General features: G+C 42.3%; 3 protein-coding genes across 3 annotated transcripts in view; 2 read left to right on the forward strand and 1 right to left on the reverse strand.

The window, feature by feature from the left end:
• LOC126562905 (MIT domain-containing protein 1) overlaps positions 1–12287 on the forward strand; it is a 458992-nt gene that overhangs the window by 289673 nt on the left and 157032 nt on the right. The window lies entirely within an intron of this gene.
• The window catches only part of LOC126561486 (diacylglycerol kinase 1), a 483147-nt gene that overhangs the window by 37576 nt on the left and 433284 nt on the right, over positions 1–12287 (reverse strand). The window lies entirely within an intron of this gene.
• LOC126561084 (uncharacterized) lies at positions 201–1094 on the forward strand. Its single transcript, XM_050217029.1, has 2 exons — positions 201–516; positions 721–1094. Exons 1-2 carry the CDS (start codon positions 201–203, stop codon positions 1092–1094), a joined length of 690 nt encoding a protein of 229 aa, XP_050072986.1.

A 12287-nucleotide genomic window follows, 5' to 3' on the forward strand; every position in this document is an offset into this window, starting at 1 on the left:
TCGAAAAGGTTGTGTACACCAACTTACTGATCGAGCATGTTGATGAGTCATTCTTCCATGTAGTAACAAAGTTTGTGAGTTACGTGACCATAGAACGATCAAGAACAGTGAAATCAATAAAATTCCCACTCGTGTTGGTCCACTCTCTTGGGCTGGTTGATACACGCTTGCATCAAATCATTTTCCAAGAGAACTATTGGATGTCTAGTTTAACAATTACAAGCGCAAAACTTGCCCGAGTGCCACCGAGCATTAATCGTATCCCAGCGCTGCGTGAAATCGTGATAGTTTTAACAAAGATTCGGTACATCGATTTGACAGTGTTTTGCGATCACTCGTTATTGGTTGTTTTAAATTTGATTGAAAACCGCATACAATACCTAACAAATACTGCGACGAAACGTTGCAGCGTGTATGATTCGCTAGAAGTGTTAATGCTTTCGAAGAACTTGTTGACTGTGGTTAATTTCGAGATGTTTGGCGTGTTTACGGCAGTGAGACATTTAGCGTTCAGAGGCAATAAAATAAAAGCACTTCCAGAGCGTTTTAATCACAGTACACTCGAAATATTTCAAATGAGCATTAATCAGGTGACTCAAATTAACATGTGTGAATGGAATATTTCCAACTTGGCAAAACTTTATGTTAGAAGAAATTTATTAACAAATCTGCCAGCGTGTGTTACAAATTTAAAAAATCTGTCCAGTTTTTCTGTGGCAGGAAATAAGCTTACCAACTTCACGATAGAAAGCTTAGCAGGAATGGATGAGTTACGAAAGTTGGATCTTTCGCTAAACAATCTGACTTCAGTAACGTTAAACAGTGATCTTTTTCCAAAGAACTTAGATAGCATCGACATCAGCGATAACAACTTGACAGGACTGGATCTTTCCTACATACCGGTACAATCGCTTAAACTTTATCTAGAAAGAAATAAAATTGAACGGATTGACATAAACAGTCTATCCTGCAACATTACCGCACTCACAATGACATATAATCCGATCGATTGTTCTTTCGAAACCCCCCTGGAACGGAAGATGCAGCAGGAAAAATGTGTCGTAAATAATACGCAAGGAATGGTTGACGACTAGTACAAACGATCAACTCTTTGAACCATAAACGAATTTTTGTGAACATTATATGTGAAGAATATGCTCCAAACTTTCACCACATTTGAAAATAAATTCTTCTCAAAATATACAAAAATACAATCCATTCGCGTCCTTTTTCTCCGTAAACTGTTACAATAAATATTTCTTTCAAATGGCCACAGCAATGGCACTACTATATAGTCCGAAACAAGCATCTCCCCGTAGGCGATGAACAGTTGAATAATGAATGATTGTCAAACCCAACTACCTTCAGGGACAGAAGAAGCTTCAAGTCACCAAAGTGCAATGCAATCGTAGGAAGTAAATCATCTCAACGAATCGTGCCCGTGAATCAGCCCGTGTCTACGTGGCGACGTCGAGAGCGAACCGGTTTGCTGCCGAGTGTCGATTGTAACACAATTTGCATACGATGCAATGGTGGATGCCGAGAAGAACGTTGTTTTGCGTTATTCTAGATGGGCGGGAGATGTGTGATAAAAGTGTACATTTTCGCATTGCCTGTTGCTGAATATTTATGAAGGAAGCTGTGTAGCAAAACCTAAGGCTCCAATGTTACAAAATTTCCTGACTTGTGTTAGAAGACTCAGTTCAGAGCATTTTTTACAGCCAAGTCTTTGTAGAGTGGCGGTAAATAAATAAACCAAACACAGAAATATGTCCAGTCTATTATAACTTACAAGCTTTGCTTTTTGAAAGTAATGACACTCAGCGAAAAACACCAATTGGTGCACAGGTCACAAGAGAAGTATTTAAAATTTATAAAAATGTTTTTGTAACCATTTGTAACCATTTTTTAGAACGGTCTGGTCGTATTACTGTGCATTTTTAAAGATAAAAGTAACGCAAATCCAGCCATTTCAAAAAAAGAGAGCATAAAACAAGCGTATTGTGTGGTACTACAGCACAAAGCAGAGTGCATAACGAGTGACATGTTCGAAGAATTTCGCTTGAACTTTAGCCTCCGTCATTCCGGCTTATGCAGAAATTGCTCTTTTCCTGCACAGGTTGGCCGGGAAACAATTGTTGAGAAATTAACCATTGTTCTTTAATTGACGTCACCAATGTGAACTAAAGTGGGAAGCACGGTTGAGCTTTCTTAGCCTCAGCCCGTAGGCGAACATCCTAGAAAGCATGACGCATTCCGAACCATCGTCAGTGTAAGGTTCGGGCAACGGTTCAGCCTCTGCTTCACGGTGTATGAAAAGAATAACGAGCAGTGAGTGAGTCGAAAAGTTTACACAATCGAGCTTCTAGGAGCAAGCTCCATTATGCGCTTGGTTAACGCTGCACATACACACATAATATTTATCAAATATGTGCGTCAAAGCGTATACCAGCGATTCGTGTGGTTGAATACATAACAGTATCCATTGCACGGCTTGAAACACGGCCTATTGTACGTCGGTTTTTTTTTCTGTGTGTCACAACGATTGGTGCTGTGCAGAATGCTGCCACACAGTGATGTTTAATTTCTGTTACAATGATGAAATAATGGTAAAGAGTTATTGTTGTATTGACTTGTTTGTTCAAGCGAAAGTTTGTAACGATAACGAAAAATGTTGTAGAGTGTATATAAAACATGTTTTTTTGTCGCATTCTTCTGCGCCAACTCCTAACTCCCAATACAAAGGAAGCACGTCTTCACAAGCACGTAGCGTAGAAAACATAGAAAAGCCTGTTTGTGTGTGAAATGTTTACTGGTGAAGCCACCAAGATTCAGTGCTTGGTGGCACCTGTTGCATGGACATGACACACATGTAATAGTTACATTTACAATAGTTATATTATCGGTTCTGTCCTTGTATTTCATTCTATATTTCTATATTATTATAAATAATCAAAGTGAAAGGCACTAAATTAATGACATACTAGATATGTTCATTTATCTCCAAACACTTGCGTCCGAACTTCCCATTTGATGGAGACTCCCAGTGTATTTGATCCATACATTCCGCTCGCTTCAAGCTACACCGAGTGCGAAAACACATTTGGACAGGAATTCTGCATGATGCTCGCAACATAATTGAGCACTTGCCAAACCGCATCCGAAACCGTAGGAAGATTTGAGCTGATATGTTGTGGATCACAGTGGACTGCAACGCCGTCCAACGGTCGGCATGGATAAGCAAATTTTCTGTCTAACTTACACGTGTACACGCGTATCACAAACGCTCGGTAATAATAATCTCTGTGTGATGATTATAATGATAATAATAATAACAGCATTACGCTTCAGTAATGTGACAGTGTGCATACAGCATGCTACCGCTGCCACCACTAAAAGCGGCCATCATCCATCGTAGGATGGAACATTAATTAACGGAACATAAGTTATGTGACCAGCAGACTCATCCGACCGACCCAACGTCCTCACACACACACACACACACACACACACACACACACACACACACAAACACATCATCCGTTCCATAATTGCCAGCTGCGGTGTCATCCCAGGATCAGGATGGGTTTTGTTCAATTATACATGATAATTATCACGTAAGCCGCCGCTGTGGGTTTGTATTCGACCCCGCCGTCGTACGAAAAGGGGTTTTCTGCGAAAAACGACACATGTATCCCGGTACCACCGGTTGAGTTGCCGTTGGCGACAACATATTTTCAGCGCTAGCAATGGCCTATCCGGCAGTGCTATGGCTATGGCTATGGCTAGGATTTTGGAGGTTTGCAGAGGTACCTTTGTATGTAGCCGATGGGTTTGGGCAACACGGGTATAATATATCGTTTGGGGAACGACAAATTAGTGGTGCGAGACGTTTAATAGCACATTGATAGGCTATTTGTGATAACAGTATACAACCATTCATATGGATTTGATTGAATCAATGCATGGAAAAATGCTGTTCCGATAATGAAGTTTGTTTGAAAATACTGACGTTAATTAGAAGTCATGATGAGATAAAACCTATTTACGGGATTGTCATAGGTTATTTTAAATAAAACATCGATTCGAACAGATTTTAGAATTATCTTATTCTATAATGTTGTAAGTCTAAAAGAAATATAGGCAGTATATATCAGTACAAAAAGCTACATCTACTTACTTTGCTAACAAAAATGTAAGGATCCGCTTGTTCACCACCCTACGTCTAGTCAATATGGAGTTAGTGACCATAATTTTCTATCAACTGTCTTCGCTCAGAAATCACTTTTCCAAACCGCCAGCAACAGTGACTCCATAACCACAACCGCAACATACGAACGCAAACACTCCCGGGCTCTGGTCTGCCTGAATTAATTTTTGGAACGAAGCCCGAAATATCCCCCCCCCCCCAAAACTCTTCGACCCGTTAATCCTAATCCAACGACGGTCATTTTTAATTTGTCACCCGTACTGCTCACCTCTCCCTCACCACCACCACTTGGATACGCCCTTTATCAACCGGATTTATACGCGCCTGATGAACGAGAAGCATTGCCCTCAATGAAGCTCATTTTTTATCACAACTTCTTAATGAATCGCACATTTCCTTCGCTCATTACGCTCGCCATCCGCCAAACGTTCAACAAGAGTAACAGAGATCTACTTGCGAAACAAACCAGGACGAAAGTGAAAACTGGAACCGTGGCTGCTACAAGCAAACGAACCACCGGCAGTATGGGCCTCTGTTCTCGTTCTGCTTTCGGTGTTCGTTAGATTAACTCCCGTTCTTTTTGTTGTTGGTCGATATATCTTCATCAGAGCACGACGACAGCGAAGTCAGGCGGATGGAAGATGGCGTTTCATGTCCTGACACCAGTACGCATTCCATTGCGTAAAGAGCCGGCAAGAACGGGAATGACAAAGGGAAACTGTGTGTACGGTGCTTACGTAAAGTGGGTCTGCTTGATTGCAGCATTTGGTTGTGGACTGGCAAGGTTCCTTGGACTGACCACAAACATGCTGAGATAGTGGCGAACCCGTAGAACGACTTAAAGATCTACAATCTATGGCTAGGAAATTGTTTGAAGTAGTATATGATCTTATGTACAATGAGATCCATTCAACTATTAGATTTGCTTCCTGGATGTTGCTTTACTACGCCTGAAATCGGGTATTTTATTTGTTTGCCAACTACACTATTTATCCGGCCCAACAACACAACAAGAAAAGAAATAAAGATGTAGAAAGACAATCATAGACGCTAGCTGTAGCTCATTTCACATGCAGTATCTAATTTGCATGTAATTTACCATGCATGGTTGAATCAGGATCGTAGTACGCCCACAGTAACCCACAGTAAAAATGTAAAGAAACCGTCCACGTTACGAATGGTACGAATAGTCCTTTTTTTTCCATCATACCAAACTAATGATCCTCGGTGCTCATCACTGCGTCAAGCTTCGAGCCCGCACAGACTCACAGTCGCACTTTGAACTCTTCGGAGCTAAAACGGTTTGATGATAATATTATTCAACAAGTCATTAGCTACCGGAAATCATTCCTTTCACTGCAACACCACCCGGAAAGCGCGGATGTTTATGGGGAACTATGCTGGCACTATATGAAGCATTCCACATCTTGGAATGCGGCACGCGAAAAAAAAAAGGGAAAACCTACTGCGGACAAACTATGACCGATGGTAGTCTTGCCGGTAGGGTAACAATGCGGCAAATCGAACCTCACCCACCCAGTTGCGTGTCTGCTGCTGTTCGCATTTGTTGTCCGGGCAATGAGAGGGCAGGGGAGAAAAAATTTACATCAATTGTCTAGCCAGGAAATGAAACCAGTAGAAGCGAAAACTTCCCGTTCGGAGTTGGAAATGGTTCCAGTTTCTGGTGAAGCTTGAGCGTAGGTCACGCGATTTACTGTTTCCTCGTAGCACTCTTTTCGTATTTGTGAAAAAAATATAAATACTCCTCTACACTGTTTGTCTTGCTCATTATGTTGCTTTAAATCATTCCATCGCCCTTTTTAATGCGCCTTGGACGTAGCGGGGTTGGACGTGGTGAGAAAGGGTGCAGTAAAACTTTATGCAAAGACTGCATTATGCTTTTAGCTCATAACGATAAGATAATTGCTACATGCAAAACATGAAACGTTGCAAACGCGTACAGGTAACTTCTAGCAATTGCATTCAGCTGGGGAAGTGGGTGGGTTTCGGTTTTTATATTTGCCCATATTTATTTGCAGGAATGACTTTTCCCATTATGTGGTGTAAATGCTGTTTATCTTTGTCGGTCAGTCTTGCTTTTCAAAAACTTTCACTCTAATGTTTGTGTGAATACACAAACAGGGATCTGTAGACAGGAGCTTACTCAACGCAGCAAAGTTAATTCAAGACAGCGAATTCAAAAAAAGTATTTAGACGAATGTCTCTCTATTTGCCTATCTTACAATACACTCACTAGTATGTAGCCGTACGGCTGTATAGATAAATCGAAATCTATCTCCATTTATACTTCATACGCCCCAAAATGCTAGCTTTCGTAAAGGAATGCTCTCGAAACGGGCTGTATTTATTTCGTATGCATAACCTGCTGTTGTTGGATCGTTAGTGGGAGAAAGAACATGTACGCGGACCCAGCGGACAACAAATTTATGGCACAATTTATCAACTTTAACGTCTCATCTGATGTCTATTTTCTGAATCGCGGTATCGCGATGATACAAATACGTGCCCTCCAGCAAATGTTGATGACAACGCAGCATTGTAGCAATTTACTTTTGGGAGGTTTTTATTCTTGGACTACTGTTTTGCGTACTACTCCTACTCCTGCTTGCACTGTACAAACGTACAAAACAGTGCCGTAATTCAGCTTTTGATAATTGGGAAATCATGGAAATTTTCCCTATCAGCGCGCCGCGAAAGTCGCGAAATTGGTGCGATAAAAGAACGCGCACAAAGTTCGAACATTACGAACCAGTGCGCTTCCCGTCCGCAAGTTCGGTTCGGACAGTGGAACGCGTGGAACACGGGCTGAACAACAGCAACGCATAAAAGGTTTTACGACCCTAGACGGCACATATACACACACGCACCGTTGAGGCGGTTCCCGATCCGATTGACGTCAGTCGGCAGTAGCGGAAGATCGTTGGGCTCCCCAGTGACGGACAGCAACGCCCTGGTGAGGACATGCGGCGCCTGCCCATACAGGGTAATGGTGTGGCTCCGGTTCAATGGAGGCGGTAGCTTTGATTGACTCAAGCCGTCAATGACAGGCGCCTGCTAAGGCCTGTAATCATTTCCAGACCACCGGCAGCAACCAGCAGCAGTGCGGTGCAGATTAGACTGCCCGGACGCTGGACGAACTGTTACTGCTGTCAGATGCAATAATGGCTGACCGGTAGGTAATTGAGCAAAAATTGAACGGAATAATCGATGCTGTATCGTACAAATGATGAGAGACTTGACGAGCGGCTTATGCACGTTGAACACACACTTTTCCCCCTTCTACACAGGTAGGTTGGGAATAGATAAAGCTTCGTGACTCTCGGCAGCAATATTTTACGTGAGGTTCAATTCTTTCTGTATATCAAGCAATTGTAGGCAAGCAATTTTAGCATGCTTTACCATTTCAAATACCTCACTGAAGTTATCCAACAAACCATAAAAAAGACAGGAAAAACCACAGGTAATCTCGTACCGCTGCTGCATTGGTTTTCCGGAAGAATGACTTTGCCAAGCTCATCCTTCGCAGAATGTAGGATTATGATGTTTTTTTTTCTTCTCTTTACTTCCTTTCCGTCGCTTTCATCTCGCTGGACGATGACAACGACGCAATGGTGACGGCAATTCGGTGTCAAATACAGAGCACGATGAGTTGCCCATACAGTTTTTGCTTTTTTTTTTGTGCTCATTTCGTAGTACCAATTGTTTGGCCCACACCTTTTACTGTTATGTTTGTTTGTGCTGGCCATTCTCGGGCCGCGTCAGCCATTTTCAGCATTCACTCGAGCATGAATGGCAATGCTGGGATTATACAAGGATGATCTAGATTAGAGACGGTCGAATGGAACAATTACTATACCGTGCCGTCACTACGATAAAAACACTGAAAGTCAGGGAGTTGTACAGCACTACAAACAGAAATCAACAAACTTCACCGAAGAAAGCTTTGCAGGACGTCAGGATGTATAATGTCACACTGTTCGCAAAGGACAGAAGCATCAATTCCACAATCTGCACCAGAAATCAAGCGCACAGTTTGGGACACATGGGAAGTGTTCATAAGTCTCTTAGCGACCATTTGATGAAATGTGCGGCAAAATTTGTTTCGCACTGCCGAAAACAAAAAACGAAACAAGTTAGACGCATCGTTTTTATGTACCATTTACTTCCGGGTAATAAGGACCGCTGGGACTATCAACTTTCCGTGTAATCCAATTACCAGCTTTTAAATAGGGTTTGATTTTTTTTTTGTTCGCAGAAGAGTACTTTTGTAGGTTTAGCACAATAGCAGACAAATTCATGGACGGTTTACTTTTTACTACGTCACCCAACGGGAAAGATCTACCCTCCATTAGGGTGTGTAAATTTTTTACACTTCCGTCCGGATTTGACTGCGGGCGCTTTATACGCCTGTGCTTATGCACTTACAGGAACCCAAACGAAGGGTGTCGCGTGCATGGTGTGCACCATTATCTTGCTACGGCCATCACCTTCTGGTACTCTGTTTCATTTCCATGGTATTATCGTAACCATGGCGGGGGTTTAAAGAGATGGCCCAGCTCTTGTACATTGATGATAGGGTACAATTGTGTCCTGTTATCCACGTGTGGATCTTTCGAAAAATCGCTTATCAACAATCGGAAATAGAACATTGTGTGGGAGCTGTAGAACAAAGCAAGCAAGCACAATTATGTTTGATAAGAAGAGTTTAATGGACTGCACGGTTGAAGATCAATGTTGGGAGGGCTCTTTGGCTTGTAGTTGTAAATTAAAAGAAAGGTAGTTGGTTGCGGTTCTTGTAATTGTATTTACCATTTTTTAACATCGATTAAATATGTTAATTACTAATTACTTCTTAAGGCTTTTGTTTTTGTAGAACAAAATCGGGCTGTCTCTATTTATTCGATCCTTTGAACCGTCTTTTGATTATCAGTTTCACCGTTGAATCGCAAGCATTATTACCACCTGCAAAAAACATATTGAGACATAATTTTCATTATTCAGTAGCCTAACATCCTGTTGTTGTTGATTAATTCTCCTTCGGGCGCGATAACGTAAAGTCTCGCTCATTGTTTTCAACTTCTCACTGCCGTTCGCCATCGCGTCAAGTATGGTTAAGCCAGTTTTGGTGAATTTCATTTATCATGTCTTCAGATAAGCACTTCAGGGCATCCAATCAGCAGTGCCTTCCATCTGAAACGTACTCCGATTCTCGCTCGAAAAGCTGCTAGCTGCCTGTACAACGGTCACTGGTCAACTTCTGGCCTTTTAGTATCCTTTTTCCCCCCTTGTTCGGAGACCAACAATTCCACCATTTGTATTTCACGAGGTCGCGACACGTGATAGAACTTTGCTGTTCGCTCTTCGAAGCAGCAACGAAGCAAGAAGCATAGTGTGATAGCAAAATAGCAATAAAAATACTACAACTCATCACAGTCCGATATAAAGGGGAGGGAAAATACTTCACCAAACAACCGGTCACGTAGATTATCCTCCAATCGTGGTGTTGTCCTGGAGAGTTTAACCGTTCGTTTGACGCGCGTACGGCACGTCTGGTCCTTCGAGCGTCATCTCGAGTGCCAACACCTCTTTTAACAGCCAACGCGCGCCCATCCCACCATCCCGTTCCCAGCACAATGGCTCGTTGAGTGAGTTACGAGTGCCATTACGTGTCCACACGCCCGGAGCGATCCGACGCTGAGTGTCATCCCAAATCCTCTTGCCGCTTTCTCATCCCACTGCTAGGCTAGCAGGCGAGCGCGTTAAGCGATGAAACATAAACGTAGCCCAAACCATCAAAAAGCATCACCGTAGTTGCAGTGCTGGCGCTGGCATATTTGCAAGGAAGTGTAAATCCTTAAACAAAATCACGTCAAGTTGAAGCTCGAGTTGGCAAATGGCGCTGTCGTTATGAGATGGAATGAAAACGACATCCGCACGACGGCCCCACCAGCCCGACAGCCCCGGGGCGGGCATTCATTGCGCAAGCACGGCGGTGGACGGACAAGTTTTCCTTTGTGGGTGAACGGTGTAAATAAATAGACGTTAAGATGAACTGATGGAGATGAAGTGCCTTCACGCATCAACTCCCCGGCGGCGGAAGGAAAAGACACTTTAGGGAGGAAAGAATTAAGTTAAATTGTATTTTTGTTGTAGAAATATGCTCCCGTGTCTTCTAATCTTTTATTTTGCAAGCGTAACTAGTGGAATACGATACCAACTTGCTCACCGGGGTAGAATGAAGAAGACAGTTCCATTGGCGGTGAAATGGATCATAAAACAATGAAGCATGAGCTGCAACGGTGACGAAATGTTCGGAGAAGGACGTGAACCATTTACATCGAGATTCCCCCGAAAATGGATGTTGAATCTTTGCTGCTTGCAAACTTTTACTGCGTATGACAAATATATTAAATGATCTTTTGAGAAATTGAGGCATTTATTCTTAATCATTTATTATCATTTGGCTCCATTTCCTGGCAGAAATTTGTGTGCAAAAAGTGGGACAGTATTGTTGTTTATGGACGAATAGTAGAACAGCTCAAATACGGTTACAAAATAATTTTAAGTTTAGATTTTTTTAGTTTTAAGATTTTAGGTCCAAGACGGACCTAAAATCTTTGTAATGATTTCAATGCAGTTCATGACCAAAAAAGGCCATGGATAAAATATGCCACGCACTGAGCAAAATGCTAATTCAGACCAAACTTACTAGACTGGCCAGAATGACAGTGACCTGGGCATCATGGTCCAGGTGAATATGTTTGGAAAACTGCCACAAAGGGCCTTCAGCAAAGGAATCTCTTTTCCCATACTTTGTGGGAAAAACTTCGGACACTTTCTGCTATAAGTTACAGCCCTGCTTCCCAATACTAACTAAATCGTCCGTTCTGTAAACTCTGTGAAAAACTAACAAAAACTTCGCGAGCAAAATTAAGCAAAAAAGACAAAAAACGCCCCAGCTTATAATGCCCTTTTAAGCCTTGCAAGACTTGAATCGAAAAGGTGTGGTAGACTCAAACTGAGACAGATTTATCTTAACTTTTGGACATGCAAAACATGACCGAGTGATAAACTGTAATTTAAAAAACTACAAGAAAATATTGAAAATATTTTCGCACTAAAGACAACTCTCATATCATCCCTGGAATTCATTAATATTATTTCTACATCCTGCACTTCTCGCATTACAATGCATAAAATTTTAATCTGATACAAAACAATCAGACCGTAACAACTGTAGAGAGAAAAAAAACTTCCGAACACCTACGACCAGACCTGACAAGTTTATTTTTACGTTATGAATAAATCATACCAGTGCAATCACTGGACTTCCGTATTCAACCAGATGATATTTAGCACCAGTAGGATCTTCTGCATACTCCCACACGCCCAACGCCAACCATTCGCTCTATTTGTATCGCGTGCGGATCAACTGCAATGGAAAAATCGATTCACCAGCCAGTTGACACACTGGCCGGCTCTAAAAACGGAATGCAACAATAACTGTCACTACTAAAGGGGTGAAGTGGTCGATAGTATCACGGTTCCGTACGACGATATCGGTCTCAGTAGCACACCCACCCATACCCACACACACACACACGTGCTGGTCTATTGTTTCTGGAAGCGTATGGTGGCGTGTGTAGTACTGTCCCGGTGGCACCGAGCATACCATGGATGTTGCTGTAGTAAGCATAAAATATTGAGCGTGTCTCTTCATGTGCCGCGCCACATGCTGCATATGCATTTGGCACAGTTTCAAATTCCCTTTGTCGGTGTCACATGGAAGGCGAATGGGTGGCAAGCGGGACGAACGTGCTGTCAACATTATTACACCGACTGCATTACTGAGTGGAACGAATCAATTTCATCGTCATCATCACTGGTGCATAATGCACAGCACGACGTATGCGCGGTTACAGCCGCTGTTGGCTTGACATTTGCTGCAACTCAATGAATTGATGGATGGATGGGCATTGTGAGTGCAGCAGTCCACTGTCTTGTTTATCAATTAACCTGTTTTTTTTTTATTTCGCGATACATTCCTATCAGTTCG

This window comes from Anopheles maculipalpis, chromosome 3RL, assembly GCF_943734695.1.
Source record: "Anopheles maculipalpis chromosome 3RL, idAnoMacuDA_375_x, whole genome shotgun sequence".
Lineage (NCBI taxonomy): Eukaryota > Metazoa > Arthropoda > Insecta > Diptera > Culicidae > Anopheles > Anopheles maculipalpis.